Here is a 17442-nt window from a genome sequence, read left to right as displayed (position 1 = left end):
GAGAATTCTGGAAAATTATAAACAGATTAGTACGGCCAAGCAAATTGGTAGTCTCGTCATCAATAACCGAACAAGAATGGGCAACATTCCTAGAAAAACATCTAAACAACAATGGTGCAGTAAAAATCGCTGTGAGTATGCAAAACAGCTTTACAGCCAGTGATGAGATGCAAGAACAATTTGTAATGACTAAAGTGCATTTGATAAGATTGATTAGGAAGCAGAAAGATGGGGCGCCTGGACCTAACGGGATTCCATTTGCCCTTTACAAAGAAAATCCTGACTTTTGGTCGACGTACTTAGTAAAAGTATTCAAAGAAGTGATAGAGACGGGAAAAATCCCTGATTCGTCGCGAGGATCCTTAATCTCTCCTATAAATAAGAAAGGTAATTGGTCCCTTGCAGAGAACTATAGACTTATTACCTTACAAGACACAGATGCCAAACTGTTTGCTGGAGTACTCTTAAACAAACTAAACGAATGGGTAACAGAAAACAATATTTTACCAATGAATCAAACTGGATTCATTAAAGGGCTTGGAACAATGACAAACATCATGGCATTATCGCTAACAATTGAAAAATCACTGAGAATAAAATTGCCCTTATATTTATGTTTTGTAGATTTTAAGTCTGCTTTTGACTGTGTGGAAAGAAATTTATTGTGGAACAAACTTTTGGAAAAAGGCATCCCGGCCGTACTACTAAAACTTATACAGTTGCTGCACAACAAAACCTGGGTGAGAGTAAGGATGGGGGATGGTCAGTCATTATCAAAGGAAATTCCTGCATTGGAAGGGCTGAAACAGGGATGTGTTATGGCCCCCCTCCTCTTTAATCTATTTCTAGGAGACCTATCGGTCAACCTGAATGACCTAAATGCACATCCCCCTAAGTTGGGGGGTAAGTTGATATCCAACTTGATGTATGCGGACGATGCGATCCTATTAAGTCACACTAAAATAGGTCTCCAGCGCTTAATCAACAGTACACTTTTGTATGCAAACGAAAATGGAATGGTTATTAACGAAACCAAAACAAAAATCATGGTGGTATCTGGGAACAGAAATATGAGACAAAAAAACAAATGGTACATGGGAAACAATCAACTTGAACAAATAGAGGTGTACAAATACCTGGGGGTACTGTTTGACCAGAAGGGAAATTATCTCCTACAGAAACAGGACATCCAAAGGAAAGCCAACTCCCTAACAGCAGCATTCAAGATAGCACAAAAATCCCTTGGAAGTTTAACTATTGAAAATCATAGGTGCTAAATTGCTCCCAACTATTACATATGGAAGTGAGGCATTAATGGGTAAGGATGCGGAACTAATTAATAAGGTACTTTCTAAAGTATATAGATCTCTCTTCCACCTCCCAAAGAATGCTTCGCCAGCACAAATAAGACTGGAATTCGGTTTGACCAATCAAGAGTTAGCAAGAAAAGGTCAGTTTATTAAAATGTGGTATAGGTTTAAGAATGACCATGATAATCAAATTTCACAAATACTCTGGCAAGAAGTAAATAATAATAAAAAATCACGTGCTGGGAGATATCTTCACGATGCACTAGAAGAGTTTTCACTGATGCCTCTATGGAACAATACGATAAATAATGGATCGTTTAAAAAAATAGTGAATCGAACAACCAATTACTTATCACTATTACATGATAAAAATGTGCTGGCAAAAAGAAAACACTCGTGGACAGTAATAAATGGATATGAAAAAAAGAAAGTGCAAGAATACCTGGAGATACCTTGGTCTGTAATAAGTAAACAATGTTTCATGAACGCAAGATTTGGAATTCTGCCAGGCCTTAGTCACGCTCTGTCATGGAAAAAAACTAACTCCAGTCTATTGTGTAGACTTTGCAAAGGTGGAGAAGAAAATATTGTCCATCTCCTATGTATCTGTCCTGGCCTTCGCAGGGAAAGATGTGCATTACTTAAACCTCAATTTAATCTTCGGGCCACAAGAACATGCAGGCAGGCAGTGAAAATTTTTCTTGATCCAAATGATATAGTTATGAACGTTGCCTTTGTAAAAAATTTTAAAATCGTAACTACCGAATTAGAAAAGCAGATGAGGAAAAAAGCTTACAAATAAATAGATAATTTTTAAAATGTTATTATTCTTTTAAGTTCAATCATCTCAATATTTAAGGATAAAAAAAAAAAATGCGCCTTCTTTTTATTGTATTGTACTATATAAACTGAAAATGTTTTTGTAATGGAAGTATTGTAAGATTTTAATTAATCAAACAATAAAGAATTATTACGGCTTACGATACATCAGTAACTGTAAGCTGAGAAAGTAAATATTCTATGGCAAAACTGTACTTTGTGAATTATTTGCTATAGCTCACTGAATCAAGACATTTTCGTCTTATACTTCCATTGATATTAACACCAGGTCAGATCAATTATCCATGATCTTCACAAATGTTAACATATGTGCAGCAATAACTGTCACTACATTTGTCATAGAAGAGAACATTAGAGGTAATTTCCCTGCAGAAAGGTAACATGTGTAAGTTTGCTTACAAGGTTGTCAATGTGGGAAGTTTGTTTAATAAACCTGATGCCTTCTGTCCACATAGTGCTCATACAAATTCCAAAGAACCCTATATTGGCCATGTTCACTTTAACAAGTAGATGCAACAAATCATCTCGTATTGACACACATACACAAGAAAATATGAGACACCTCTCCTTCTCAGAAACCCATATGTAACACATCAGGCAAAATCTCAGATGATACTATAGGCCTTATTACAAGTTTGGCGGTCTGATCACCATAGAACTGCATCTGCCCCCACCCAGCAACCCAAGGCGCTGGTGGTTCAAAGACAGCTGTATTACGAGTTGACTACAAGGCTGGCGGTGTAGAGATGGGAATCTTGCGGTGGTAGTGAGTAAGTATTCCAAATATATTGATGCCTATGTGTGCATTTCACCCGCATATGTGTGGGATGCACACATATGCATGATATATGCAGAAAAATACCATACCACATACCCATTACCTGGGTTCAGCCCATATGTGGACAGTCCTGGCACTGGGTATTTGGTACGAAATAGACTCACCTGTATATCTCTGCACACAGGGTCATAATCCTCGGGGTGAAAATCCTGCTGCGAAGGGGAGACCTGGAGACAGGAATCCAAGTCAGAATCTGCCTGGAAGAAGAAGGAAGGTGTGAGTACCTCCCCCAAAACTTTTGTCACCGGTCTACAGCCATTGTCCGCTTGTGGATCAGGCAATTCATAATAAGCATGGCAGTAAATTACCCCGTACCACCCTATGGTGGATGCCTTTCCCTGATTGTGAAACCAGCAGTCTGCAACTGGTCTCAGCGGTCCAGCAACAGTCTTCTGAAAGCCAATCCAACAACTCGTACTACGGCAGTCAGACCGCCGAGCTCTCCACCTCTACCACAACTGCTGATACGTTGGTCCATGGGTCTAATTGCATTTAAAAGTATATCTAAAAAGCATTCTTTTTTTCTAATGTATCCAAAAATGATTGCATTTTAGGTGACCCCAGGGTAAATAAATGCTTCATTGTATTTAATTATCCTGCTTGCTCCTGATGCTAGGACCATTTGGGCATTCTTCTTTTCAAGGCATCTTTGAACTCTTTGTTTTTAAGCGTGTAGATTATGGGGTTGCAGAATGGGGCCATTCCAGTGTAGAACAAGAAGAACTTTTTGCTCTCACTCACTGAGTACATGGAGACTGGTTTGAAGAAGACAAAGATGATGACTCCATAAAACAAAATGACCACTGTGAGGTGAGAGGCACAGGTGGAGAAGGCCTTGGATCTCTGAGTGTTACTCTTGATTTTCAAGATGGCTGAGATAATTTTGATATATGAAGTGATAATTAAAATCCATGAGAATGTCACCACTATCGCATCCAAGATAAAAGTCATTGTTTCAATGGTACGAGTGCTGGTGCAGGAAAGTTTCAGCAGGGCGATGACTTCACAGAAGAAGTGGTTAATTTCACGAGCCTTACAGAAGGACAATCTGGATACAAAAATAATATAAAGTAATGGTGCCAAGAAGCCAAGGATCCAGGCTCCGCTGGCCATACGCAGACACACATACTTATTCATGATCAGTGTGTACTGCAAAGGTTTACAGATGGCTACATAGCGATCAAAAGACATGATGGTCAGCAGATACATTTCTACTGCCATCATGGAAAATAAAAAGTACACTTGCAGCAGGCATTGCAGAAAAGTGATGTTTCGTTTGGAAGGAAAGTAGCTGACCAGCATTTGAGGATAAGTGACAGAAGTGTAGAAGATGTCTAGAAAAGACAGGTTTTTAAGGAAAAAAAACATGGGAGTTTGGAGGTGTGAGTCTAAGTAAATAACAGCTATAATAGTAAGGTTAGCTGAAATGTTCATGAGGTACAAGAGCAGAAATCCAATAAAGATGAGAACACGCAATGTCAGAAAATCAGAGAAACCCACAAGAATAAATTCTGTCCATAAAGTTTGATTTTCGTTTCCCATCTATAATGAAAAATAACAGTAAGTGATTCAATGTTTAAGTATACATATGTTTAAAACAAATGAAGAAGAAAAGAAGTTGTAGTTTGCTATTAGTGTGTACATTTGCAACTTTACTTTTTAAACTTTGCAAGTTTTTCACTATGCACAGCTCTCAAAATTAAAATACATTGTGGGGTCTGAGTGTACTTTAAGGACAACAACTGGTCTGCACTGTCCAAGAGAAGTCTTGCATCAAATTGCCAAAAAACTGTCTCACTTTCGAACCACCCCTTACCACCTATTGTGGTTTGTACATTTGTGCTGGTCTACGAGTGAGGAAGCTCTGCTATGGGGAAGTTCACTAGAGTCGAAAAATCATCAACCATCTAGTTTGATTTGCTTGAATTTAAAGGGGATGCTCTGTTCAATTCAATTCAACTCAGAAACTTTATTCGGTTTTACACAAACCATAAAAGTACATATACATATACATTTAAAAACGATTAAAAACACATTAATTTTGTACATATATCAAATAAAGTGCCAGAGTGAAAAAGTGCAGTAACAGCTTTACAGCGAGGAAAAAAGTGTCCAGTGCAATCATATCAAAGAGCCACTACATAGCCAGACAATTTCTTAGCCTAACAGTCAATTTTAAAAATTCAACAATATGGAGAATACTGTCATGATGCAAAAGCTGTAAATACATTAGGGCTGGTCTAATTTGAGTAAAATTACGTTTTTTTAAAAGAGTGACCAGATAGCGCCTGTGTGGATAGTCATAAAATCTACATAAAATATAAAATGCAGCATATCCTGTGGAGACTCTCCCTCGCAGCCACAGGGTTCTGCCGATTTGTTAAAAGCATCAGTTTTGGGTCTGATCAGCAGATGATGAAAAAGATTTAACCTGAACCTTGTTAGCAGGAACTTTTAATGGGAGGTCAGTGTGCCTAACAGATATGGCTCTGCAGTATCACATGTTTTCAGCATGACAAATTTTCTAACACTTTGTTTCTGGAGTTCAACTTCTTCCCTCTGGATCTTTCTATCCGAAAGGAAGTCCCGTTCAATTGCCTCCAGATCACCCTTTATAATCTTACTAGGATATTCAAACAGATCCAAACGGCCAAGCTTGACAAAGCAGGATTTCACATATTTTATCCAAGGAGAAGCCATTGCCTTGTCCTGGATCATATAATCGATCATAATCAGGTGAGTCAGTGGTATATCCTGATTTAGCCACAGTTTAAGCCAGCAAGTCAATGGGCGTAGGGAAAGGATGTCACCTAGGTATTGCATCCCTAATTCTTCATGTACCGATAGGTTAGGTGTGCCTGCAGGAACACACAAAATGCGCTTTAGTAAAAAAAAATCAGCGATCTGCAGCTGCTCATAGTTAGTGTACCCCCAAATTTCACTGCCATAGGTAGCAGTTGCTACCGATTTTGCATTGTAGAGTTTCAATATGGCACTAGTAAGTTTTTTACCCAATTTCGATGCGAAATTGAAGATGGAGGCATTAACCCTGACCAGTTCCCCTTTCTTTTTTGCTAGTTGAGGACCCCAATTAAGCTTGGAGTCAAAAAGGACCCCAAGATATGAAAATGTCTTAGTTACTGGGATCACAACATCATCAAGTTTAAATTAAAAGTTCCTTCTTGGTTGTTGGCCAACATGCATGACGTATGATTTTGAGTTATTGACCATGAGGTCTCTATCCGTCATGAACAATTTAAAAGCATTTAATAAGGCTTGAAGGCCCCTCTCAGTTCTAGAAATTAAAACCGCATCATCTGCGTATAAAAGTACAGGTATCTCACGCCTACCGACTCTAGGACAGTCGGACTGTACATTCTGCAACACACTATCAAGGTCGTTAATATAAAAATTAAAAAGAAAGGGGGTCAAGATACAACCTTGGCGGACACCCTTTCTGTTGTCAAAATTTCCAGTTGTACTTAGATCTTGGGAATATCTCACATTGGCTCTAGTATTACTATGTAGGTCAGCCAGAAAGTTAACACTTCCACTGTCTACACCCTTCGCCCTCATGGACTGCCAAAGCCCTCCCCTGTTTACACAGTCGAAGGCTGAGGACAAGTCCATGAAGGCCAGGTGAATGGTGCCCCTGTGAGCCACAGTGTACTTGCTAAGTATTAGAAAAAGGTTAAGACACTGCGTTACAGTTGAGCGGCCACTGCAGAACCCATACTGTACAATGGACATGATATTATTTTCCATCGTCCAATCAGAGAGTCTCTGCAGTAGGATTCCACATATAATTTTGACCATAGAATCTATTAATGATATAGGCCTATAACAGTTCGGGCTGCTTTTGTCCCCTTTCTTAAAGACCGGGACAATCGTAGAGACCCCCCAGGATGGTGGGCAACCATATTTTACTGCCACATTAAAGACAGACTCTAAAATAGGTGCCCAGAAGCTTGGCTCTGATTTAAATAGATCCTGGGGGATCCCATCATGACCTGGAGCTTTCCCTGCTGTTAGGCCCTCAATACCCTCCAAAACATCCCCCCTAGAGAAGCTAATCATCTTTTCATTGTCACTCGGGGCAGAGATGGTCCTTACTTCCATTGAGCTACAATACAGTTGCTTGAAGTGTGACTCCCATTCCTCCTTTGGGATATAGCATTCCAGGCCATCACCCGGTACCTGGACCAGGAAAGGTTTCTTCATAACCGCCCAGAATTTAGAACTACACCGCAAAGTGGAAGGGTCCAGAATCTCTCTCCAAGCCTCCTCTCTAAGGTATTCCTTATGTTTAGTGATAATAGATTTATAATGCTTGCGGCACAATTGAACTGTCTCCTTTATTCTTGGTTTAGCTGCTAGTGCCAACCTTAACTTTCTAGCTGCTTTAGAGCAATCATGGTTGAACCACTTGGGTCCTGTAAGTTCTAGCTTCTTTGCTGGGACCGACAATAAATGTGTCACCTTGACCGCCAAACTTTGGTAGGCTTCAAGAACCTTCCGCGGTTGTAGACCCTCCTGTGTGCAAGCCATAATTTCATCTGCACAAATGGTTTTAATATCTTTATACAACAGATCTGGGGTAATTTTAGACCATTTGAGACGGCGCCTCCCTTCAGTTGTGTTTACTCTGCCGGTGGTAAGAGTTGTGTCTACATTAGCTATCCATGGGCCCTTCAGGTGAACAGTGAGTGGATTGTGGTCACTGAATTCACTGTGTTCAATAACAAAGGAGTCCACAAAGGATTGCATTGGCAAAGTGATTAATACATAATCAATAAAAGTTCCCCTGCCATGCCCCTTAAAGGATAGAATCTCAAAACACTTTGAGGGGTCCACCAGTCCCATGGTCAGTGATAGGTCTAAGTCGTTAAGTAAATCATTGAAAAGTTCGTCCTCTGTCGTATGTTTCAAGTGCAGACCCTTTGAACGTGGGCAGTGCAAGTCCGAGATACTTTTCAAAAGAAGATCCCCACAGGGGTGAACATTAAAATCGCCCATTATCATGAGATTATGAATACAGTCCCTCATGGAATTTCAAATAAAAACATTCAATACTTATAACTGATTAACTGAGCATAAATTGACAGCATTATAAAAATTGACCATACCAAGCATACAGTTTCCTCCCGTTAAAATTAGACCAATAATGCCAGAATTACTAGTTATGAATCTACGAATTTTGCACGATAAAGCAACAGAGATGAACGTTACCATTCCCCCCTTCGTTCTTCCCCTGGTTGTGGCTTTTGCAGGGACATAAAATGCTTTATAACCTTCCAGGAAATAGTTACAATCAACTGACCAGGTTTCCTGCAAACAAATAACCTGAAACTGCTTAATGTACCTAACCCTATTACAATCCTCCATTTTAGCACCCAGACCAGAAATGTTCCAGGAGATTACATTATTCCCATTCGGTTTTACCCGTGAGCCTTCCTCATGTCCCATATCAGTCAAAATCTCTGTTACTTGTCCACCAGAACCCTCATGTCAATCGCACGCCTCCAAACCTGATAATGAATCAAATCTATTCTGTGTTACCACGTTGAACCCATTCATACCAGGATTATCAACATTGTACCGATATGCAGTTTCGGAGACCGGAGGCTGAATAGGAATATATGGACCAACTTTCCCACGATGGGGAGGGGTTCGAATGAGGTGGGTATAAAAGTAACCAAGGGGACGTACACACACACTATTTGCATTCTGAGTTAGAGAGGCAGCTCTTAATAAAACTGTAGCCACGTGTTGGGGATGTTTAAAGTTAACTACTACACAATCCCCAATAGATGTTTTTAAAGACGGGCCAATCCAATTCACTCTCCGCGTGGACAAGATTTGATCAGAATATGCAATTGGAAAACCACATTTACTGTTCAGCCATGATACTGTTTTATTTTTTAATGAGGCATGTGATTCCTCAAATGGCTGAACTGAGTGAGAATCAATGGGCGGCACATTTGTTAAAACAGCCACATAAGGTGCGGAATCAGGTGGAAGATTAATATAACTGCTCTTCTTTACTTGTCTAGTGACCAGGTTGCCTGCGGAATATGATGTACCCTGTTTTTCCTTACCAGTTATGGTTGTAGGGCACAGTATTGCAGATTCAGCTACAGCTTTTTTCTGGTTATTCTCCTGCTGACCAGGAAAGCTACCAGTACCTTGCCCGTCTCTACTACTATGGCCCTTCTCTATGGCCTTCGATTTTATTGCTGGGGTAGATGACAGGTGTGTTGTTATCAGTGCACCTAGTCCATTGACTTCTAGGGCCACACTATCCAACTTAGCTGTCAGAGGTTTCATTAACTCGACAAACTTTGCCTCAAGTTTTCCTTCGAGTATACTAAGCATTGAGGTAAATTGCTCCAGAGTAGTATTTATGCCAGCTGCGTTATTATCTTCCTGTGAATCCTGTTCACTGACGTGGCTATTTGGCACCAATTTCGCTATTTCTACTCTTTTCTTCCCATGCTTCCCCCCACGTTTAGACAGTGGTTTTCTGCAAGATCTCACTGGTCTACGGGAGGGGGAAGGGGTAGGAGAAGGCAAAACTGATCTAATGCCTCATTTGATATGTGGGAGATATTATCTTGAAATGATTCAACCGCTATGACAGACCTATTGCTCTCTTCTGGTACATCAACTATGACTAGGTCAATAGCTGATAACGGTATGTCATTGTCTGCCACCCGGTCGCTTCCACGACCTAGTGAGGCCCTACGCTCGCTATTAATCTGTGTAACCTTTTTAACCGGGTAATTATCCATAGTACCTGAAGCAGATGTAATCCTGTCTGATTTAGCTTTAGACATCATCACCAAAAAGGATAATACAAAACCCGCAAAAAAGCACTTTACCCCTTACACAGTAATATATGCACAGAGTCAATAAAATCTTACTTAAAAATACAAGTTCCTGAATGAACGATCAAGGTCCGTGACCCAGCCCGGCCTCCTCTGGCCTCTGAGGGCCAAAGAGGGCCCGCCCTTTGCCCGGGCTTCGCCCGGCGTCCCGCGAACGGGGGCATACGCTGTTTTAAGGCGCCTCCTGGCGCTTGCGGTGCACGTGTGTGCAGCGCCGCCGCTGAGGCAGCCGGGAACTGTAGTCCCGGTGCAGCGGCGCAGAGCAAGCTGTTCGTGAATCCTGGCGGTGGCGGCAACGCTGGAGGCTTCCTCGCCTCACCCCCGCAGCTCCTGGCAAATGTCCCCCCGCTCTGCCGGGCAAACGCTCTTTTAAGGCGCCTCCTGGCGCTTGCGGTGCACGTGTGAGCAGTGCCGCCGCTGAGGCAGCTGGGAACTGTAGTCCCGGGGCGGCGGCGCAGAGCAAGCTGTTCGTGACTCCTGGCGGTGGCGGCAATGCTGGAGGCTTCCTCGCCTCACCCCCGCAGCTCCTGGCAAGTGTCCCCCCGCTCCGCCGGGCAAACGCTGTTTTAAGGCGCCTCCTGGCGCTCGCGGTGCACGTGTGAGCAGCGCCACCGCTGAGGCAGCAGGGAACTGTAGTCTTGGGGCGGCGGCGCAGAGCAAGCTGTTCGTGACTCCTAGCGGTGGCGGCAACGCTGGAGGCTTCCTCGCCTCACCCCGCAGCTCCTGGCAAGTTTTTCACTATGCACAGCTCTCAAAATTAAAATACATTGTGGGGTCTGAATGTACTTTAAGGACAACAACTGGTCTGCACTGTCCAAGAGAAGTCTTGCATCAAATTGCCAAAAACTGTCTCACTTTCGAACCACCCCTTACCACCTATTGTGGTTTGTACATTTGTGCTGGTCTACGAGTGAGGAACTCTGGGGAAGTTCACTAGAGTCGAAAAATCATCAACCATCTAGTTTGATTTGCTTGAATTTAAAGGGGATGCTCTGTTATCACTTTCCTCTTTGTTGAATTTAGTTATGGTGGATTATCTTGAGGTATTTTGTCCTGCCCTTCGTAGAACCTGCAACTTGGCAGTAAAACAAAGAGACACTTTAAAAGTCTACTACTTGAGAATTGACTCACTTGAGGAGGCATAAAAGCACATGCTCATGAAAACAATAAGGGCAAGTGTGGAAAGTTAATGTGAGGGCAAGTGATAGACATGGTAGGGGAGATGTACTGTTAATTTCCTGTAGAATTATTTGGCAAGAGTTTCCTTGGTATAGAGGAAGAAAAAGAATGTTCAATCTACATTGTCCCACTTTTCCCCCAGAGTTTCTGATGTGATTTGGTGGATGCCATTAAGAAAATAGGGTATCACCCAGCAAGGCCCTTGGTATCAATTGGTACAATAAAGAATTGGTGCTAGACATATACGTATAATCAAGAAAGACTCGGTCTAATTTGGGCTCGTTTATTCTTTCAGATCCAAGCCAGGATTGTTATACTGGCGGTGCCTTGAAACGAACAACATCTTTTGAAAAACTTGAGTTGTTTTTTGAACAAGTTGCACTGACCTGGTGAGTAGTGTTTATAGTGGGCAGCCACTCTGTCTGTAATTATTGTTTGTTTAGCGTTTTTGGAGTATGTAATTATTGTGCTCACGTTTTGTGTGTTTTGTAGTTTTTGGAACTTGATTTTCCATGAAATATCTCATCACTGATGGACTGAGTGGTCGTTTTTTAATTTATGTGAAGGTTGGAGCACATCATGTATTGGTGAGTGTCCCTTCTTTTTCTTTTTCTTTTTCTTTTATAGTGAATAAAATTGTTGGTGCCATTATTAAATATGTGGGCACTTGGCTTTATGCACTTTTTCTGTCTATAGGTGGCCAACTTCATTTGTTGGGGTGCTGTCCTATGACCATTTAGGTAATGTACCCAACCCATTAATTGGTCAACGTTCTGTGAATTTTAATCTTTCTTAGATTTTTTGCCTGACGTTTCATTTGGTTTCTCCCAGGTTCCCTCCCATTCCCCGTCCTGAGGAAGACCCGTAGCTGAGGTGTTGATCCTCCCACCAATGCGCAAGAGTCGAAACGTCGACGATCTCCCACAATTGTGAAGCGTGAACCCCATTTTTCCCTGCCCTTTCCCCTAATAATTAATGTTATTTTGGAATTAACCGATTAAATACGTGGGTCAGGCTCTTATGTAGGGAATTGTACGTTACTTTGTTTTTGAACAATTGGATTCTCCTTATTATTATTTATTTTTATTCATTTCTCTTTTCCTTCACTTGAGCACACATCTTTTTGTGCTTCCTACTGCACCTGGCAGCATCCTTTTGATTTTCTTAAAATGTTTTTATGAATATGTATATATAAATGTGAATTAAATTGAGGACTAGTATATCTCTATGGAACAGTATGTTCTGAATCATTTATGGGTACATCTTTGCTTTTGAAGTGCATTTGGTTATTTTTGCATGTATTTTCCTTTTCAGGATTAAGTCCTATGAAGTGATTTTGATTCATTAGTGATTTAGTCTTTCTTGATTATAAGTATGTAATTTGGTGGATGGACATTTAAGTCTGACCTTCATCTCAGGATCTGTTGTGAGTGCACTTTTGGAAAAAAGGTAAATGGATATAATTAGAGATCATTGAAGGGCAGCCAAGCTTCTGGGGTAGTGGAGGTCCCACCTCTGTCAACCACGTGGATGGCTGCCAACATATCTGAAGTTCCCAAGATGTTTGTTGAGACATTTTCACTGAAAATGCTAAAGCACAGCAGTAATAATCTTGGCAATAAAATCTATGTTTAGTTTGGACACCATGCATGCCAAACAAAAATAATTGGAAATGGTGACTGGACAAATCTAAACCTTTGTGTAATGCATTATAAGGTAATATGCATAGAGTAGATTGTATGATGTGGTGTGATTATGAGCTTTCTTACCTGTACACAAAATATATACCTTTAGACTTATTTCTTCCACCTGCATAGGGTATCTGATTACATTACTAGGAGTGCAGCGTGAAGAATTGAATGATAGTAAAGAGAGCTTTATTTGCCTTTTTGTTTGAGCCTATTTTTGCTAGCTCAATCAATCAATTAGGACATTTGTAAAGCGCAATACTCACGGTGAGGGTCTCAAGGCTCGGGGGGGATGCTGCTGCTGCTCGAATAGCCAGGTCTTGAGGAGTCTTCTGAAGGTTAGCAGGTCCTGGGTCTGCTGTAGGAGGGTGGGGAGGGTGTTCCAGGTCTTGGCGGCGGGGTGGGAGAACGATCTGCCGCCAGAGGTTGCTCTTCAGATGCGAGGGACTGTGGCGAGAGCGTGCGGTCCGCGGAGCAAACCTGGCGGTTGGGGGTGTAAAAGCTGAGTCGTCTGTTGAGGTATGCTGTTCCGGTGTTGTGGAGTGCCTTGTGTGCGTGGGTGAGGAGCTTGAAGGTGATCCTCTTGTTGACTGGGATCCACTGCAGGTCTCTCAGGTGGGGTGTGATGTGGCTGCGGCAAGGAATGTCAAGGATCAGGCGAGCAGAGGCTTTTTGAATGCGCTGGAGTCATTTCAGGAGTTTGGCCGAGGCTCCTGTGTAGAGGGCACTTCTGTAGTCCAGCCTGCTGCTAACGAGGGCCTGGGTGACCGTTCTTCTTGTTTCGGTGGGGATCCACCTGTAGATCTTGCGGAGCATACGGAGGGTGTTGAAGCAGGAGGACGAGACGGCATTGACCTGTTTTGTCATGGAGAGAGTAGAGTTGAGGATGAACCCTAGGTTGCGTGCATGGTCGGTGGGTGATGAGGCTGTTCCCAGTGCGGTCGGCCACCAGGAATCGTCCGAGGCTGAAGGGGTGGAGCCGAGGATGAGGACTTCCATCTTGTCCAAGTTTAGCTTCAGTCGCTGTTCTTCATCCACTCCATGACGGATTTCATTCCTTCGTGGAGGTTGGTTTTGGTAGTATGAGGTCCTTGGTGAGGGAGAGGATCAGCGAGGTGTCGTCTGCGTAGGAGATGATGTTGAGGTCATGCAGTCTGGTGTTGTGGGCGAGATAGTAGGGTAGATATTGAACAGTGTTGGGCTGAGGGAAGAGCCCTGGGGTCCGCCGCAGATGATCTCGGTGGCTTCGGAGCAGAGAGGGGGGAGGCTGACACTGTGTTCTGCCGGAGAGGAAGGAGGTGGTACCGTCCAGAGCTTTGTCTTGGATGCCAGCGTCGTGGAGGCGTGTGCGTAGGGTGCGACGGCAGACAGTGTCGAAGGCGGCTGACAGGTTGAGGAGGATGAGGGACGGGTTTCTCCGTTGTCCAGTAGGGCCCTGATGTCATCGGTGGCAGCGATGAGGGCGGTTTTGGTGCTGTTGTTGCTGCGGAACCCATACTCGGATGGGTCCAGGATGCTGTTCTCCTCGAGGTAGCAGGTCAGTTATCTGTTGACCTTCACCAGAAACGGGAGCAGGGAGATGGGTCGGAAGTTCTTGAGGTCCTTGGGGTCAGCCTTGGGTTTCTTGAGTAAGGCGGTGTTCTCGGCATGCTTCCAGCTCTCCAGGAGGGTCGCTGTTTGAAGGAGATGTTGATGGCTTTCCGGGGATGGGGTGCAATGGTGGTGCTGGCTTTGTTAAGATGTGGTGTGGGCATGGGTCTGACGGAGATCCGGAGTGGATGGTGTTCATGATTTTGATGGTGTCATCATCGTTTTGTTGGTCCAGGTGAGCAGGGGATTGGTGCAGATGGTGTCCATGGGGATGGAGGTCTAGGTGGTTGTTGGGGCGGTCGTGATGTTGAAGCTGTTGTGGATGTCAGTGATTTTGCGATGGAAGAAGGTGGCTAGGGAGTCGCACAGGTCTTGAGAGGGTGGAATGTAGTTTGTGTTGGAGCTGGGGTTGGAGAGTTACTTCCCGATGTTGAAGAGCTCTTTGCTGTTGTGTGCATTGTTGTCTACGCGGTCTTTGAAGGAGGCCCTTTTGGCGGATCTGATGAGGTGGTGGTGTCTGCGGGTTGAGTTCTTGTGGGCTGCGTAGCTGTCCGGTGTCTGCTCACGGTGCCATTTCTTTTCTGGCTTTCGGCAGGTTTGCTTGGAGGCCTGGAGGTCTTCAGTGAACCAGATGGCTTTTTTGCTTGTGGGTCTGTTGGAGGGTTTCTTGACTGGGGTGAGGGTGTTGGCACAGTCATCAATCCATTCTCTGAGGGTGCGGGCGGCGGTGTCGGGGTCGGTGCAGTTGGCAGGTGGGCTCCGGGCGAGGGTGGTGGTTAGATGGTCTTCGGTGACTTTGCTCCAGCAGCGGTAGGGGATCTGTTAGGTGCAGTGGTGCGTGGTAGGTTTCCGGAAGGAGAAGTGAATGCAGCAATGGGCGGTCCAGTGGAGTCGGCGGTGTGGTTGAAGGAGACATGGGAGCTTGCGGAGAAGATGGGGTCAAGCATGTGACCGGCGGTGTGGGTGGATGTTGTTAGGAGTTGTCCGAGTCCGAGGTTGGCGAGGTTGTTGATCAGGGTGGTGGAGTTGCTGTCGTTGTTGTTCTCGAGGTGGAAGTTCAGGTCCCCGAGAAGGATGTAGTCTGTGGAGGCAATGGCGTGTGTACTGTTGAAGTCAGCAACGGAGTTGCTGGACTGTGGTCAGGGTCTTGTGGTAAATAAATAAATAATACCTCTATTTTTGACTGGATATAACAATAACAGATAGCTCAATAAATAAGAGTCAAGATTCGAGGTAGTAGGAGTTTGCAGGTTTAATACAGCATAAAGGACAGGAACAGGACAACCAGCACGGGGAAAGATCTGAGATGGCTAGCAACTTTTAATAACAGTGCACAAGCATATATAGTTAAACAAAATACATGGTATTCAATGCAATAGGCGTAGCAGTGGGCGGAGCAGAAGGTGTGTCGTGTAGCAGTCGCGAAAGATAAGGCATAAAGAGGCGTGAACAGGGCGTATACATAGACATGTGATGCAAACGTAACAGAATATGTCATAAATGGGGCGGAAACATGGAGGGGGCTACCTAAGGAGCCAGGACCTCTGACCTAGTGGTGCGCGCAAGCTAGCAGTGACGTGTTACTAGGAGAAGCTGGGGGCTATGACTTCTGCGCTAGAGGAGGAGACGAAAGTCTGGAGATTCAGAGCGACATGTACTTAAACATTATCTAGTATCTGATGTTTAGAGAACATGTTGATAGAATCCAAAAGTTATCAGGGCAAAGGCTAACAGACACTAAGACTGGTGCATGCATTATTCTACATGTAGTGCGTGTAAAGGAATATTAAATGACCATAGATACAGTTTTTCTCTTACATGGAGACGTAAAGGCTAGACGATGACTGAAACTATTGATGCGATTCAGTAGCTTAGGAATGCAGAGAAGGAGAGCTGGACTGATAACTAGAATCATAACATACTCTTGGCAGACTGGCAGGCAGAGCCAGGCCGTGCCGGGCACTGTGAGGCAGGAAGTAAGTGAAGGGTCGAGGATACAGGTGGGGGCTGTATCGCTCCTCAGCGAGGGTTCAGGAGACAGGAGCTGAATCTGAGTCCGGGCCCTTTTGAGGCCTAGAAACGGGGACTTTTACTGAATTAACGTGCACACTGAGAAACGTGGCAACATAACTTTACATAGGCCTAGTACTCGTAGCTTTCACGAGAACTGGAAACTGGCATACTAGAGATGGACACAACTGGAATTGCGTCTTTAATCGATCATAAGGGAATACATATGCATATTGGTCATGCACATATAACCTAATATGGGGAACACGTAGGGACACAGAACATGGCAAAATTTACTTTTCCACATTCCCTCCTTGTCACTACGTTTCCATCAGGAAACATCAATATTCATGATACCATCTATCATTTCATACAGTATCATTTGCTCGTCTCGAATTGTCTTGGAACGGGATTTAGGACTAGGACTAAGACTAGGAATACAGGATGTAGCACAAATGCCGCAAATCGCAGGGCCACATTGTAAACAGAGGCAGCAACTGAAAATGATCATTACTGCTATACCTAGGAATGATAGAACTTTCCATCCCCAGGCAGAAATTATACTCCAGAACCAACCGGACCATGTCCAGGTGCCTGGATTCTGGTGTAACTGATGGGCAATTTTATGAAGTCTGGTTATAGCTGAATAAACAGACGGCGCGTTATTAGGAATGAAAATGCAGCAACTAGATCCGATGACTCTACATGCCCCGCCTCTATCGGCCAGTATGACGCCAAGGACGAGACGATTTTGCAAAACTACAAATCTCATAGCAGATTGCTCTTCGGTTAAGTTACCTAGAGCAGAAGTAGTCTCATTCACTACTGCTTCAAGGGTTCTGGTTAACCTACGGATTAGCTTACTATTCTGGACAGGACCTATAAAGAAGAAGACTCCTTTATTAAAATCTTGATACTGTTCTAGAGTAGTTTCAGTTTGATCGTCAATCGGGGACTCGATCTCCCTTCTATGTCTAATGTGTACTAGATGTGTGTTTCTATGATAATCGGATGGGGCTAGGAAAACTGGTGGCAGTAGGAAGGCAATGTAACATGTTCCATCCCAATCGAGGGGCAGACGAACATATGCGGTCTGACCA

The 17442-nt window shown here is 43.6% G+C and overlaps 1 protein-coding gene across 1 annotated transcript; it reads right to left on the bottom strand.

Annotated features, from left to right (window-relative positions):
* Positions 1 to 3600: 3600 nt before the first annotated feature.
* Positions 3601 to 4209, bottom strand: LOC144769862 (olfactory receptor 5G26-like). Its single transcript, XM_078654049.1, has one exon. It carries the CDS (start codon positions 4207 to 4209, stop codon positions 3601 to 3603), a length of 609 nt encoding a protein of 202 aa, XP_078510175.1.
* Between the last annotated feature and the right edge of the window lie 13233 nt (positions 4210 to 17442).

Source organism: Lissotriton helveticus, chromosome 7 (assembly GCF_964261635.1).
Source record: "Lissotriton helveticus chromosome 7, aLisHel1.1, whole genome shotgun sequence".
Taxonomy (NCBI): Eukaryota; Metazoa; Chordata; class Amphibia; order Caudata; family Salamandridae; genus Lissotriton; species Lissotriton helveticus.
Note: the sequence above shows the minus strand (reverse complement) of the source record. Positions and strands in the feature narration are given on the sequence as shown.

Coding starts and splice junctions, on each gene's coding strand:
- LOC144769862 (XM_078654049.1), bottom strand. CDS start 4,209: ATGGCAGTAGAAATGTATCTGCTGACCATCATGTCTTTTGATCGCTAT.